The sequence below is a fragment of the Anthonomus grandis genome, chromosome 4 (assembly GCF_022605725.1).
Source record: "Anthonomus grandis grandis chromosome 4, icAntGran1.3, whole genome shotgun sequence".
NCBI lineage: Eukaryota > Metazoa > Arthropoda > Insecta > Coleoptera > Curculionidae > Anthonomus > Anthonomus grandis.
Window position 1 is genome coordinate 16,293,174 of NC_065549.1, and position 17,686 is coordinate 16,310,859.

General features: G+C 33.0%; 1 protein-coding gene across 1 annotated transcript in view; it reads left to right on the plus strand.

Annotated features, from left to right (window-relative positions):
* LOC126735578 (toll-like receptor 3) overlaps positions 1-12,037 on the plus strand; it is a 148,311-nt gene extending 136,274 nt beyond the window's left edge. Inside the window, exons 16-17 of the mRNA XM_050439608.1 lie at positions 1,194-1,443; positions 11,652-12,037. Coding sequence (XP_050295565.1) covers positions 1,194-1,443; positions 11,652-12,015 — 614 coding nt within the window. The 3' untranslated portion in view covers positions 12,016-12,037. The remainder of the gene's footprint in view (positions 1-1,193; positions 1,444-11,651) is intronic.
* The last annotated feature ends 5,649 nt before the right edge of the window (positions 12,038-17,686 follow it).

Sequence of the window (17,686 nt, forward strand, 5' to 3'; positions counted from 1 at the left end):
AAGATTGGAATGGCCCGCATGTAGCCCGGATCTCAACCCAATAGAACATCTTTGGGATCAACTTAAAAGGGCCGTTCGTCGTCGTCCTGTACAACCACAAACCTTGCAAGACTTACGACTAGCGCTGATCGAAGAATATGAGGCTATTTCACAAGAAAAAATAAGGAACCTTATTCATTCCATGCCGCGAAGACTGCAAGCTGTTATTGCTGCGAGAGGAGGAAATACACGCTATTAAAATTGGTTTTTTTTAAATTAACTTTATGATATACCTAGTGTTTGTTTCTCCTAATAAAAATACGCTTCAAATCAGCGTTTTAATAAAAAATTTGCAGCTCGCAGTAGAAATGAGATAATGGAATCAATCAAAAATCGAAATGTTTAGAATACATCAAAGATTACAAGGAACAGTATGTAAACAGAATTATCCACCTTAATTTTCCTACAGGGTCTTTTGAAATTACGAGAAAAAACAACAGTTTGTTTTACTCCTGTATAATATAGCCTATTCGAAAAATGCTACTTTACAAAATAATTTTAAAAAATCACAACAAATGTATCTAAACACTGATGGTAAAATCGTGAGAATCTGATAAAAAATAAAAGATTTATAAAACATCAAACTTGGCCAATATTTCAGGGTGGCGGAATTTTGTGCCGGCGAGTGTATAATTTATAAGGTAAAAAATAAAAGTTAATTTTGTAAAAGAAAAATTTTAAAATAATTAAAAAAATTATTTAACAATGTTTTATTATTAGCAATTAATTGGAGTTATGTGAGTATTATTTAAAATAAGTTTTAGATTTTTAAAATTCAAATAAATTTTATTGACAGTTATTAAATTAAAAAAAAAAACTAAAATTACTAGTTTTCGAGATGCCTGTACTAAACATAAAAATACTCACTTTGTATATAAGTCTGTTCAATCTATTACAATAGGTCATTAGAGATATTTTAGCTAGATAAAATATTTCGAGAATGTTTATCTTCATGATATGCATGGTTTTCAGTAGGTTACGTCAGGAATGTCCCAGGATTTCTGCACTTTATTCATTAGATATTTTAAATATCCTTGTTCCAATCCAAAGTTGATACCAAGTATGGTATGCCCTTGCGCTAAAAGGGTAAATTCTTTACAATAATTAATTAGCGTATCTTTAACATTTACATTTTGCATTTTTACAAATTTAAGATAATCCGATACACTGCGACTGCTTCCTTCGACCACTGCTACGCCACCTAACGGCTCAACTTGTCGTCGATCCAATTTACCAGGAAATGACTTGCGCTTCCCCGCCATATTTAGAAGGACGAAAATTACTTGAGCTGACTGAAGAAGGTTTGACGTGTCCTTCAAATGTGAATACCACCAGAATGCTGGATAACCTTGACAGCTCTGAGTATGCTATATTACCGGATTTGAAATTCAGAGAGCTAAATTTGTAAGTAACTCAATCACTTAATAATATAAACTTTAATATACAGTATTATAAATTGAATACTGTGATAAAAATATATAGAAAACAAGTCATGTTTTATGTCATTATATATTATAAAATACGCAATAACCCTTCGAGCGAGAGGTAATTTCTCTCCTGTTCCAAAAACAATTTTCTCGAGGAAAATTACCGAAATAATTACGGCCTAACAAACCCATCAACAAAATGGGGCATTTAACTTTTAACTTACGAGCAGTTAATTAGAGTATGATGCCGACAAATACTTTGGCACCGAGTAAACAGTTTTCGACTTCCCACTTACTAGTCATCATTCACGTAATTTTAGGAATAACTTTGTTGCATCAGATAATTATACCTAAAAGTAATTGATGAATACAAAAATACGGTTTTCAGTATTACAGTAATTACGGTCGGAATAACAATTTGAAAGGTTAATGATTTATAATTAAACAAATCTAGTTTTAAACTATCCCTTGACTAGGCTTAAATATCAATATTTCTGGCTTTTGGATTCTCCCTTTTATCTTTTGTGCTCACTTATCCTCAATTCTTCTCTTTAAAATCTTAATAATCATTAAATGAAAAAACGTTATGTTAGCTAATTAAAATGATATAACTCCTATTTATTTAAAGAAAAAATGGGGGCAAAATATAATATTTATCATTACAGAAGTGTATTTAGACTACCAATCTAATCATTAGCATGTTTATCAGTATACAATACCACACGCACTTGCCTCAAGGTTTTTAGATATTGAACATGGTGTATGAATAGAAAATTAGAATATATACATTTTCTAATCTGATCAAGGGAATATGAATTACAGTTAGGCTACACCTATATGGTCTATTTTAATGCTTTTGATCAAGTGAACCATAAACTTAATCTCGTGGGTTTTGTCAATTTTTTGGTTTATATTTTCCTAATCAGTTTTTGACTGCCATGCGTTAGAGTAACTAGCATTTTATTACAGGAAATTAAAACGATTTTATAAGTACCTTACACGGTGTCTCCTTTGCTATATTGTTCTTTATTAAATAATAATATAAAATCTAATCAACTTTTACTTTCAGTTTCAATTCTAAATTAGCTTTAATTATGCAAGTTTGTCAAAATTGTCTTATATTTAAGTATATACAAATTCCCTGTTACTTTTAAAAATAGACATGCTATAGGGATGAACTCAAAATGGTGAATAGTGTTGAGGATCTTGGAGTAATCTTTGATTCTTAGTTATTATTTGTCATTTTATAGTTAATCAAGTTCAATCTTGCCCTGTGTTACCGTAAGTCTCTTAGCACTTACTGCGGTTGGTGTTATGATCGGCAACACGCATTGAAAACCAGTTCCTCTTGAAGAAATCGTTGCATGTCGCTTTTAAAGACTTAAGCAAGCTTTCCATAAGCTTCCCTAAATAATGTAACTTTTCTTTTTATTTGGCACGTTTGGTTATCTTTTGATATTAAGGTTTCAAGAGCAAGAGAATTATACGTACTAACCAGATATACTTCCTGATTTCCAATGCTAATCTGCTCACTGACAACTTCCTAGTCCTAAGTCAGAACATGTCTTTTGTAGTTTTTAAAGCATATCAATATCTTCAAGGTTATCTAATAACGAAACTATATCATTCGCAAAAGGTAGATTTATTAAGTTTCGTACATACTTATTAAGGTCCTTATGGACGGATTATAAAAACTTTGGGTGGCATCGTGTCATTCAGTATTTTTAGGAATCTTTTTCATTACTGTTGCATTTTTGTAACACACTAAGGAGAGCATTCAGCTCTACCGTATCAAAGGCCTTTTGAAAGTCTACGAAACTAGTGGTATTTGATGCTTCTTTTAATCACCGTTTTTATGCTTTGTAGATTATCATTTGCTCTAAATTTTGCATTGAAGCCCGCCTGCAGTTGATAGAAATCCAGTTTTTCTCAAATCTATTTGTTACTACTTTTGTGAACAGCTTATAGAGTGTTTTAGGCTTATCGGTCTATAACTTGCGCAAGTTTCGCTATATTATCTTTTTTCAAAAGTTTAGAAGGGCATTTTTAATATTGGGTGTTGCCTCGACGTGCCCGAATGATTGCTCGAATTCTTCTTGGTATGTCTAAAATCAAGTGTCTTGGAGAATAAGGTCCCATTCTTTTAAAAGAGCGTATTATAATTCGTTTAAGGTTAAAAGAGCAGGGACCTGACTGCGTAGTCTTCGCCCAAGCATGTCCCAAACATATTCAGTTGGGTTTGCATCTGGACGCTGGCCACTCTAAAACAGGGATGTCTACTTCGACTATTCTGTTAATTATTCTGGAGTAATTCTGGCGTTATCATGCAATAGAATAAAATTATTTGCAATACCATTAACATAAGGAACACTAAAATCTTGAAGAATTTCTTTAAGGGACAGCAGTTGAATGACAACAACTCTGTTCGTACCTCTAGAGAAATTGTAACCCATATTATAAATATATTATATCCTTGGTGGTCTATTAAAAGTATATTCGGCAAAATGTTCTTGAGGTCTTCGCCATGCCTTTCTATGCCTCTGTCAGAGACCGTAGGCTAAATCTCGACTCATCATTAAGCAAAAGACGCTTGCGTTCATTTTCACCCCAGTGTTCCTGCCAAACTGAAGTGGCGTAACACGATGAAGTCTAAGAAGCTCCGAACCTATCGAAGATTCGCTTCACCAAATCGTCACTTACAATACAACACTTCACTTACATTGCTATTTTAAACACGATGAAGTCGATTTCTGATGCCTGATATACGTGGCGTGTCAATCTCGAAGACTTTGTAAGATGATAAAGCGATTATCATACGCATTCATCTTTCGTGATCGATTAATTATTGCAAGTCTTTATTATATTTGTATAATAAATTGTATAATAAATTTAAAAAAAACTCCATGTGCATCAACAAATTTACTCAAAATTATATATTTATCATACTCAAAATTTCCCTTTAGGTTTTTATTGCTGTCCCATGGGACTCTCAAGATTTTTTGATATCCACATTTAAAATGCTCCCAGCCTATTCATTGTGTGAACCTTTAATGTCCGGCCTTCTTCCATACAACAGTGCGGACTATACATAATATTTTGTGAATCTTATTCTAAAATTGAGGTTAGCGTCAAATTTGGTAAGACGTTTTTGAATCTTATGAATGAGCTCCTCGCTTTTCTATCCAGCAATTAATTTCTATGTTCGTGATTATCTATTCATTCCAATACGACAATTTCTATTCAGTCTAATTTGCGTGATAACTAGAAATTTTTCCTTTTTTATGTTGATGTTAATTCCCATAATTCGGCTGTCCACGCCACTTATGCCTAGGAACCTTTGGAAATCATTCACATTATCTGCTATCAGCACTGTGTCATTTGCATACCGTATGTAGTTGATCCATGTGGCATTTACTTTGATGCTTTATTATTGTCCATCGTGAGCTTCTTGGAATATGTTTCCATAGCAAATGAAAAAGAAGTGGAGAGAGGACATATCTTTGTCTTAAACCTTTAAGGATTTTCTGCGCCTTTGTAGCAGTCTTATCAAATCACCAGTTTTTACGAAAAATGTAACTCGACTAAAAAGCGTTTTTTAGACTGAGTAAGTTGAAAATTTTCATTTTCTGGAAAAAATATTTTTTTGTACCAAAATAAATTATAGAAGCTCAAAGATCAATTTGTCACCTAAATTAGCCAAAATCAAATGAAAAGTGTGAAAAGTTTGACGTGTAATGTTAGCACATGAGATTTTGCAATAATATTTGAGTTAGTTAGTTAAGATATATTTACTGTCAAACTTTTTACCTTATGTTGTATGGAATCTTTATGAAGTTGCATCCAGCAATAGTCGCTCATTATGCCCCGGTCGTAAAAGCCCCCATGACGCTTTTTGTCTGTTTGTAAGATAATTAAAACTAGTATTTTATTATACTAAAAACTTTATTTAGAAAAATCATCGAGTTACGGGCCCTCGTTATTAATTCTAACCACTGTGCCTTTCGGGCACGACTCCTTTCGCTAGTTTACGCCGGAGTGTCTACTGCTATGTTAATAGTTCCGTATGTAGCAACATAACACTGTATTGCTACATCCTGATACTTCCATCGCAGCAATGTCTTCATGCAATCGCTTGCTTTGGTCATCAATTTCATTACCTAAATTCGGGGGAAAATTCGAATGACTGTGAAGCAGGTGCATTTTCAAAGAGATGCGAGCACCTGTGTTTTTAGTAAATATATATATTTTTTAGTAAATATATAAATATTTTTTAGTAAAGATATATGAATAATACAGGTTGGGGCATTTTAATATATGCACCCAAATTGGTCCGAAAGTATATGAGATACAGAAAAATGTTTGAGATCAAAGCTGCCCAGGACAGAGAAAGAGAGGCATGTATCTGCGGAGATAATTTTTACCTTGAGGTCGTTTTAGGTCAATTAGAGGTCAGAGTAATTTTTTTTAATTGGAACCCTCATTTTTTGTAGCGGATTCGAAAAAATTGGGAATATTTATGTTTATAATAAGATTTCAAACTTTGTTACCGTAACCTTAAGGTCAAATCAAAAAACCTTAAGGTTAATCACAAAGGTTTAAATAATCTTGACCTTGAGGTCAATTATTAAGATTATTTCTGGTTCGAGTAAGTCATGTTTCCCTTGGGTTGCTTGATTAGCGTGAATCGCCTTTCCTCCTACGAATTTAACTACCAAGCAAATGTTCGAAGTTTTTTATTATTCAATGAATCAATTGATCGTCGCTTTTACTGCTGTTATTTCGTTAGAATTCATGAAGCACTTTTTGCTAAGCTGTCCAAGCTTTAGCTTCGAAAGTGTTCAGGCAATGTTGAAACTACGTGTCCGTAAACAGTTTCTTAATCTGTGAAATGACAAATATACCCGATTTGATTTTTTCTATTGACAATCTTGAGAACTTGGTTTTCAAGTACTTAAGTGATGTGATTTTTTGCCAAACCGTGTTCTTGGGAAAATTTTTCATTATCCCAAGTTTTATATGGAAGGAGGGCAAAATTACTTTTTTTTCTCAACAAGTGTTTTTTTGATAACGTTGCTTTTTCTCACGACATGCTTCATACGCTTCAACCAACTACGTTGAGTAAAATGTTTTTCATCTGCTCTGCTGGCCTAAAGACATAAAAAAACAACTTTATTTTGCATAACCACCATGCTGACAATTTTATCAATTGAAATAGCTCTTTTATTGTCTCGTACGTTTCTTTAGTATTTGCGATTTGAGCAACGGAATTGATGGTTTCTTATTGCTTTTATGCAATACGACAGCATTACCACTGTAATTGCTACCATCAATGAATAGACGCCACTCATGCGGATCATGAGTTTCTGCAAGTGCAGCAAACAATTAATTTACCTTATTGCAGTAGCAAAAATCTTCTGTTTTTGAAAAATATTGCTTGTTATTATAAGTTTTTACTGTGGTTTCTGGTTTCGGTAATACGTACCTAATTCCAAATAATGGTGTTCCTGTAGACGTGAGGCGAGAAGCTCCAATTTTTCTTTTGATGAGTTGAGATCACAACATAAATCGCTTAATGCTATTTGATTTATAAGCATCAATTTCTGATTTGCTGTGCTTGGAAAACTGTTGACATTTTGACATTGTCGGCTTTGCCACTGATGATACCGCGCGATATACAGCTTTGATATATTTTCTTCCTCGAATTATCGTCAGACAAAAATAGAAAACAAGAATGTCTTCTTCGTTAAATTATTCTAAAGTAATTCTGGCGGTGTAAGGTCTGTCATTATCATGCAACAAAATAAAATTATTTGCAATGCCATTAACATAAGGAACACTAAAATTTTGAATATCATTAATGTATCTGACCGCAGTTGAATGACGTACAACTATATGCGTGCCTCTAGAGAAATTGTAGCCTATATTATAAATATATACCCATGGTGGTCTATTCAAAGTCTATTACAAGTATATTCGGCAAAATGTTCTTGAGGTCTTCGCCATGCCTTTCTATGCCTCTGTCAGAGACCGCAGGCTAAATCTCGACTCATCATTAGGCAAAAGGCGCTTGCGTTCATTTTCACCCCAGTGTTCCTGGCAAACTGAAGTGGCTAACATGATGAAGTCTAAGAAGCTCTGGACCTGTCGAAGATTCGCTTCATCAAGTCGTCTAACAATTCGTTCACTTACATTGGTATTTTAAACACGATGAAGTTGATTTTCGATGCCTGATACACGTGACGTGTCAATCTCCAAGACTTTGTAAGATAATAAAGCGATGATCATACGCGTTCATCCTTCGTGAACGATAAATTGCAAGTCTTTATTATATTTAAGTATATTAAATTAAAAAAAAACTCCAATGTAAAAGTGCATCAACAAATCCATATTAAAAATGCTTCGGGACTATTCATTTTGTGAACCTTTAATGGTCAGCCTTCTTCCATACAACAGTGCGAACTATATATGATATTTTGTGAATCTTATCCTGAAACTGAGGTTAACGTCAAATTTGGTAAGACGTTTTTGAATCTTATGAACGAGCTCCTAGGAGCTTTTGAAAATCATTCATATTATCTGCTATCAGGACTGTGTCATTTGCATACCGTATATTTTTGATCCATGTGGCATTCACTTTGATGCTTAATTAGTGTCCATCGTGAGCTTCTTAGAATATGTTTTCATAGTAAATATTAAAACGAAGTGGAGAGCGGACACATCCTTGTCTTAAATCTTTAAGGATTTTCTGTGCCTTTGTAGCATAGTTATCAAATCAGCAGTTTTCGCGAAAAATGTACCTCGACCATAAAGCGTTTTTTAGACTAAGTTGAAAATTTACATTTTTCTGAAAAAAATATTTTTTTGTACCAACATAAATTATAGGAGCTCAAAGATCATTTTGTCACCTAAATTAGCCCAAATCAAATAAAAATTTTGACGTTTAATGCCAACACATGAGATTTTGCAATTATATTTGAGGTCCAAAATACGCTTTTACTGTCAAACTTTTTACCTTATGTTGTGTGGAATCTTCATGAAGTTGCATCCAGCAATAGTCGATCATCATGCCTCGGTCGTAAAAGCCTTTTTGTCTGTTTAAGATAATTAAAACTAGTATTTAATTATACTAAAAACCTTATTTAGAAAAATCATCGAGTTACGGGCCCTCGTTATTAATTCTAACCACTGTGCCTTTCGGGCACGACTCCTTTCGCTAGTTTACACCGGAATGTCTACTGCTACGGTAATAGTTCCGTATGTAGCAACATAACATTGTATCGCTACATCCTGATACTTCCATCGCAGCAATGTCTTCATGCAATCGCTTGCTTTGGTCATCAATTTCATTACCTAAATTCGGGGGAAAATTCGAATGACTGTGAAGCAGGTGCATTTTCAAAGAGATGCGAGCACCTGTGAACCTGAACGAAGTTAAATTGTTAATTTCTTTATACTTTTTTAGTAAATATATATGATTAATACAGGTTGGGGTATTTTAATATATGCATCCAAATTGGTCCGAAAGTAAATGAGATACAGAAAAATGTTTGAGATCAAAGCTGCTCAGGACAGAGAAAGAGAGACATGTATCTATGGAGATAATTTTCACCTTGAGGTCGTTTTAGGTCAATTAGAGGTCAGAGTAATTTTTTTTAATTGGAACCCTTATTTTTTGTAGCGGATTCGAAAAAATTGGGAATATTTATGTTTATAATAAGATTTCAAACTTTGTTACCGTAACCTTAAGGTCAAATCAGTTCTGGTTAAATATTTAAAAAATACTTTAGCAAGTGGGTTAATCACAAAGGTTTAAATAATCTTGACCTTAAGGTCAATTATTAGGATTATTTGTGGTTCGAGTGATTTCATTAATTTAGAAACAACGACGTGGACGTAGTAAGTCATGTTTCCTTTGGGTTGCTTAATTAGCATGAATCGCCTTTCCTTCTACGAATTTAACTACCAAGCAAATGTTCGAAGTTTTTTATTATTGAATGAATCAATTGATCGTCGCTTTTACTGCTGTTATTTCGTTAGAATTCATGAAGCACTTTTTGCTAAGCTGTCCAAGCTTTAGCTTCGAAAGTGTTCAGGCAATGTTGAAATTACGTGTCCGTAAACAGTTTCTTAATCTGTAAAATGTTTTTTCGGATTTTTTGCCAAACCGTTTACAAAATTGTTCAGTATCCCAAGTTTTATATGCAAGGAGGGCAAAATTACTTTTTTTTCTCAACAAGTGTTTTTTTGATAACGTTGCTTTTTCTCATGACATGCTTCATACGCACCAACTACGTTGAGCAAAATGTTTTTCATCTGCTCTAATCTTCATCTGGCCTAAAGACATAAAAAACAACTTTATTTTGCATAACCACCATGCTGACAATTTTATCAATTGAAATAGCTCTTTTATTGTCTCGTACGTTTCTTTAGTATTAGCGATTTGAGCAACGGAATTGATGGTTTCTTATTGCTTTTGTGCAATACGACAGCATTACCACTGTAATTGCTACCATCAGTGAATAGACGCCACTCATGCGAATCATGAGTTTCTGCAAGTGCAGCAAACAATTAATTTACCTTATTGCAGTAGCAAAAATCTTCTGTTTTTAAAAAATATTGCTCGGTATTATAAGTTTTTACTGTGGTTTCTGGTTTTGGTAATACATACCTAATTCCAAATAATCCTGTAGACGTGAAGAGAGAAGCTCCAATTTTTCTTTTGGTAAGCATCAATTTCTGATTTGCTGTGCTTGAAAAACTGCTGACATTTTGACATTGTCGTCTCTGCCACTGATGATACCACGCGATATACAGCTTTGATATATTTTCTTCCTCGAATTGTCGTCCGATAAAAATAGAAATCAGTCATATGATCGGCAAAATTCCCCCACTTAAATGTTTTACCAAAATATAATGTAATAAGTCTGACCATAGCATGTAGGCAAGTCAAAGTATTTCAAGACATGTAGCGCAGGCACAGTTTGGAGTCCACGTTTTCTCTATATTTTTTGCTCAGACACCAAAATATTGCTCTATAAATAAGCAGCTAAGATGTGCATAGTCATCTTTTTTTGAGCACTTTTTTTGAATATATACAAACCTCAAATAAAACAGAACTCATCTGGTGCGTGCTTGCACATTTCGGTATATTTCCTTATAACACAGACATCATAACCCAATGGAACTAAACGTAATCTTTAAGGAGTTGACAATTATTTAAGTACGAACTATGCAAACCTTACGAACCAAACCAACCAAAAAACATGGCTAAACTCCACAGCGTCGTTCTGGTATTAATGTATTTTACCTACAATATCATTGTACAAGAGTTCTCTCTTCTGTACAATGTTTGACGTAATAAACAGTGAGTACAGATTTTCGTATGAAATGAAAATTGGTTTTAATTATAGTGACCCTTAGAACAGCTATCTAGCGTGATTCAATATACAGACTATCAATATTAATTTTTGTTCGGGATTGTATACATCAAGAGTACAGATGCCAGATAATTAAAATGTCTTCATTTGAATAACGTTATAACTTTCACAATTTTTCTTCGATTTTAAGAATCTTTTGCTTTGAACATTTTTTGTCCCAGAAAAAAGTCAATAAACTTAGACAAATATAATTAAAAAAAAAAAAACATCAAAAATGCCCTTAGTTCAAATTTCAACATCTGTTTTGCAAAAAGTACGACTCCAATTGACACAAGTCATATATTGCCATGAAGCTCATATGTGTACGTTTCTTTGAAAAAAAAGCCATTTTTGGTTTCAGCGTCCTCAAATTTTAAAAGTCAAAATTTGTAAACTAGTAAAATCTAACTGCAGCTGATTATAAACAACATAAGAGTAAAATTAGCAGTTTGTTTTAAAAGTAGTAAATTAACAGAATACCGTATTGACTTTAAATAAGTTTAATTTATTATTAAAATATTTTTTTTTGCGAAAAATATTTCATTATTATTAGCAGAATTAATTAATAACATTAAGGATTAAACAATAACAGTCCCCACATATAAACTTGAAATATTATTCTCCGCTACTCCCAAAAAAACCACAATCCCTTTACTGCCTCCCAGAGAGACGTAAAACCTAACCCTTTCCAATTTTCCCTAAACCCACTTTAAACCCCAAATGACACTCTGGCTACCTTCATTTCACCGTCAATTTTCGTATTTTCCAGGAAAAAAGGCGTCCTGAAAATAAAATGGCGCATCATGAAACACGTGGACATCGCGGACATGTCAGTTTTTATCAGGAACGTGCAAGACCCGTTAGACATTCCATTCCGTGAGACTCTGCCGTATTTTAAGCGGACTCTTGAAGTGGATCTAAATGGAAAATTAAAGAAAAATGAAGAAAATGAGGAGGAAAAAAAATATCAGGTGTGTGTCTTGGCGCATACTAGTAAGAACGTTTTGAGGAAGTTTTACCCTGAACAGTGCAGGGATCTGGATAAGATGTTAAGGAGTACAGGAGTTTCCTGGATGAAAAGTAATATCATGTTAATGGTTTTTAGCATTTTAAGTGTATTTTTTATTATGTAAATAAATGTTATGTTATTTATAATTTGACAGGTCTTTGTTATTTTAACATTAATAGTCGCAAAAGCGTGAAATGTCAGTAAGATTATTAGTATTACTAAATGTCGTTTATTTACAATAAAGTGAAATACGTAACCAAATTCTTATTATAACTTTTCATGTACATAAATGAATTCATACTCAATTTTTACATAAAAATTACAAATTAAGTGGTGGTCATTTACAAATATAATTTCTTAAAAAACTTTTTAAAAAGAATCTGAGTAATAATTTTATTCTTCTTGTTTTTTGGCTCTTCATTTTCTTCATCTTTATTTTTCTATTATATTAAAATATATTTTTAGTAAATTAGAGTATCCTGCAAGCTTAAAGCATATAGTGACTATATACAGGGTGTTTTCTTAATATTGCGACAAAATACAGCGGTGTGTTCTTTGGAAGAAATTAAGCAAAAAAGATTTTATGTACATATATCCTAACATCTTAGATCTTACACTACACGATGGTAAAATTGAATGGAAAAAACATTTGTCACTCAATTTAAAACCACTGTAGATAGTTTTTCCGAAGTTTCCAAGCATCCATAGCGTTTCCTATATACAATTTAAATTTTTATATTCGCCATTGGCGTTCATGCAAGCTTTAAACTCAATATATTTTTAAAAGAAAATGGTACACTGGTTTTTCTTGCAGTAAAAAATATTTTTAAATTCTTTGTTTCTTCTCCAGAGCATAATCTTTTGGTAATTTTTGCTCAATGCACGGTTTTCTTATAAAAAATAAAAGCCATTATTGTGGATAGCCATAACGACTAAATCTGATTATCTTAATCAAGTATTAATTTTATAACTCTATTTTTAGCATTTTTTCTTAAGACATGCCTCTAATATGCAATAAAAATAGAATGTTTCTTATTTAAAATATTTAAGTACATACTTTCATCATACTTCACGGTCTATCTTCTTATCACATTCTTCTCTTGCTCAAAAAAGAAGCATTTGTTTGCCAACACGTCTTACATTTTACAGGCATTGTTTCGATTCATCAAAGTGATTGTTTTCATAAACGTTACAATCATAGAAATGTATAATTACACAAATAATGAGATGTGCGGTATGCAAGGAACATTTCATTATTTGCGCAGCTAACGGAAACGCACTAGAAGCCGTGCGTATTTATGCTAAACCGGTAGCTTTAAAAAATTTAAGCGCTGAAAACGGACATCCTCAATTGGAAGAACAGGTGCTCAATGAAATCGAGGAAAACCCTACCACAAGCACTAGACGTAGACTCAAGACAACGTCAATGCGACGTAGACTAGACGCTTGTAATGATGTTCAAGGTGGCCACTTTGATCAACTTTTGTAATCTTGTTAAGTATTTCGAGAATAAAAAATGGCGTGTTTTATTTCGTCACTCAAAAACTGTACTATTTTAAGAAAATAATGGAGGAGCGACATTTTTTTATTTTTAAATTACAAATTCCCAATTCCGTAAAAAATGTTTTTAGTTTTTTATGCGGAAACCGTGCATTAAGCAAAAAACCACTAAGAGACCATATGTTCTAAAGGAAATAAAGAAGAATTTGCTTAGAATCTGCGTACTAATTTTCAGAAAAATATCTTCAGGGCTCTCAATTTTATCGAAAAAGTTTTTTTCTCTCAACATTACCACCCTGTAGTGGAAAATTTATCACGTTTACGACATATGTTCACGTATGTTTGCTTGATTTCGTCCAAAGAACACGCCCATCAATTTTGTTGGAATATTAAAAAAGCCCCCTGTATATAGAAAAAATTCAAGTTTAATAAGCTAACGAATTTTTCCTTCAAAGCAAAATCGGCTAAAAGTTTTTTATGACTGGCTCGTGTATTTCATCAAGCTAGTGCAAATGCTGCTATAAATCAGAATTGCATCAGCTTTATTTAGACCAGTTAACGATTTGAGCAACCGTTGGTTCTCAACCGATCCTTGGGCGTTCAATGCTAATGATTTAAATCTAAAAATAGCAGAGTCGGAAATCTGAACCAACGAACTGGCCAACGAACCAAAGCAAAGAACAAAACGTTTTTTTAGGTCTGGTACACAAATGGGTCATGGATGGAAAGCATCAAGTTAGTATCCCAGGACACCACGGTGTCGAGGGCAATGAATGGGCTAACGAACTAGAAGGACGAGGTTTCGTTAGCCCCTTCGTATGCTTCAAAGCGTGTCCCTGTATTAGGAAAAAACCAAAATTTCTGAAGATCTTAATAATTGGGCCTGAAAAAAACAAGGAAGAATTGAAAGACAGAAGGATGTAGACAGGCTAAGGAGATGATACCAGATCATGACGGCTGTAAAGTAAGGCAACTCCTAATAAAGAGCCGATAAAAGATCAACACTTTTAGGCCTACTTACCGAGCTTTAGCTCCCGTATCTTTACTGCTACTACTAGTGCGACTACTACTTCAATAAGCATGGCTGATCAAAATGTAAACATGTGACTTCCTTAAGGTGCGAATACAAGCAGTTAAAATAAAATATTTCGTGTCTCCAGAAATTGTAATTGCATCAGGTGTCCCTCAGGGTGAGCATCTCTTTGCATCTCTGTTTGTTTCATCAATAATATTGAATTTATCTCTTTTGCCACATCATTTCGGACTTTTGCAAATAATGTAAAAATGCTTAGAGTCGTAAAGTTACTATCGGATTGTAAGTTGCTGTCAAATGATACTAATGCTATCTTAGTGTGAACTAATAAAAATATATTAATTTTAAATACCAAGAAACATAAAGTTTGCAAAACAATACAAACTCCTTCAGTTGTAAGGTGCATCGACTTACTTTCAGTTACCAATTGGATTATTTTCAGCTTGAACGTCAGTGTCTTGTTAAGCATTTGGGGATTTCGTTTCATTCAAGACTAATGTTTTTATTACATTGCATATTGATTACATATCTAATAAAGCAATGCTATTATTAGGTTTCTGTTTCCAAACATTACGGGAATTTGATAATATTTTAATTGAAAAAAAAATTATTATTTTTCAATAAAAATCTTAATTTTCTTCAACATTTTGGAGTTCTTTGGCCTCTGATAACTCTGGGTGATGCTCTAGAAATTTATTAATATCCTTATGTGAAAATCTGATTCCTTTCAATAACTCTATGGATCGAATTCATTTATTAATCAGTCGCTTTCCGATAACGAACTCTGAGTTTCCCAGATTGCTTCTCAGGAACTTATTTATGGCCAGGAACTCAGCTCCAGTTACAACTTCTAAAAAGTTTGAATATTCTGCAAGGAAAACTTTTAGTTCACTAAGAGAAGGATGAGATAAGATAATCTTTACATCTTATTTACATACGTGGAACCATATTTGACATTTTCAAGCTTGTGAAGCTCCAGAAATCCATCAAAATTTTTAAGTCAACTTCTGGCCTTGTCAGTGTATATCATCTCCAGTTAGAATTTTTCTTCCAGAAATGTAAATACCCATAAAAAATAGACCTAGTAAAAGACGTGGAACCAAGATTGCTTATTGCTATTTCCAAGTTATTTGGCCTCTGATAACTTTGTGTGGGGCTCCAGAAATTCATTACGATCCTTGTGTAAAATTCTGATTCATATCAGTACCTAAAAATCTATTTACGCTTTACAGCTTGCCCGGAGACCAGGACACTTCATTCGCTTTTTCTTAATTCTGTTTAACCTCTGAGAACTTTCAAAAAAATTTTAGTGATCCATGATGAGTTTTGTGTAAGATGTTTCACATTTTGGTCTCACTTACTAGAGTACTTAATACTTAATTTTCTTCTTTTAACTATTAATTTATGTCTATGAATAAATCTCAAGATATCTATTATATCCAGGAACTTTTCACAATTCAGCTGGATTTAGTGAAATTATACTAATAACCATTAGGATATTCAACTTTTTGCTTTGGTTCACTTTTCCAAATGATGGAATTTATCATTATGAATCAATCGTTTTTACCAATGTAAATTAGGATAGTCCTATTATTGGAACCTTTGGTGTAACATTTTAATCATTCATTCAATCATCAAGAGTTTTACCACTAACCAATATTTTATACTCGACACGTATTTAGCATCTTAAAAAATTAAAACTAAACTCAGCAGTTATATCACAGATTCTGCAAAAATAGTAAAAGAATTTTATTCTGAGATTTACTCAGATAATATAAATAGCCAACTACAATAACCTGATTCTGTTAAAAGCATAATTACTCCTTTCATAATTTCTACGCGGAAATCCATAATCGATGATTTGATGATGCTAAATTATAATCATTGACTGTAGACTCAATCTCAATCAAAGCCTGTGGTAAGGAAATAATAAAACTTGAATATTATAATTCCGTAGATAAATACTGAAATAATCAATTATTTTTTTAAGACAACATAACCTCGAAAATTGGTTAGAAATTGACCTAGTTTTTTAACCCTTCTCTTTGGTATATTATGTAATAATAATAATAATAATAAGCCTTTATTTCCAACAGGCAACTTGCCCAATAACAGGAAACAGTTGCAAAACAATGAAAAATATAGTTAAAAAAAACACACACAAACAAACCTAAAAGAATGAAAAGAAAAGAAAAAAGTAAAGTCACAATCTCAAAAGTTATCTAAAAAATTGGAATAAATAACTATTAATATGATATAAAAACCCAATTATAAAAGTTTAACAAGATAATTACATATTCAACAAAATTAAATTAAATTAACTGCAATATACCTACTAACTATAACTTAAACACATGGGTCTTCAATCACATGAACCGGAGAGAAATTTATATCGCACATGTGACAGATCCGATTAAATATAGCGCATATTGTATATAGTGGCGATTTCAATAGGATAGTTAGTATGAGTCCTTGGCAGAAAGAATGTTAGGGGATGTCTAGCATTAAGCCTAGGCACCATGAAACGTACAGCAAAAAGAAGTACAGGACTACCAATGAATCCATTCAGTAACCCAGGCAGGAATTTTACAGAGAAGATCATTCTTTTAAGATGTAATGGATGTAGATTGAAGCGTTCCAATACTTGCCGAAGATCAAACCCTCTTACTGGATATATGCCATCCTGCCTGAAGGCCAAAAACTTAGCAAATCTACGCTGAACAGATTCAAGGACACCAACATGATTCTGATAGAGCGGGTTCCATATAATGCAGCCAAACTCCAGTTTTGATCTTACAAAGCAACAGAAAAGTAGTCTTAATGTAGATTCCAAAGTAAAACTCTGAGAACTTCTAATTATGAACCCAAGCCTTCTCAGGGCTGACTTGACTATGTTGTTGAAGTGTGGAACGAATGTAAATTCAGAGTCAAAGGTGATACCAAGATCAGTAATTTGCTCTAATCTACTCAAAATAGTATCATTAATAAAGTAATTGAAATTTAAGGGTGTTTTTGATCTAGAGTAACTGACCACACTACATTTAGCCGCATTCAAGCCTAACCTGTTAACAGCGCACCATACCTCCAATGTATTTACACATTTCTGAAGAAAAACACAATCCTTCAGACCACATACATTTAAAATTAGCATTTAAATATATAAGTGACTCAATCAAGTTATTTATAAAAAAACTAAACAGCGGATCCAGGTTCGAGCCCTGTGGCACACCCGACGTTACGTTAAAAAGTTTCGATTTAAAGC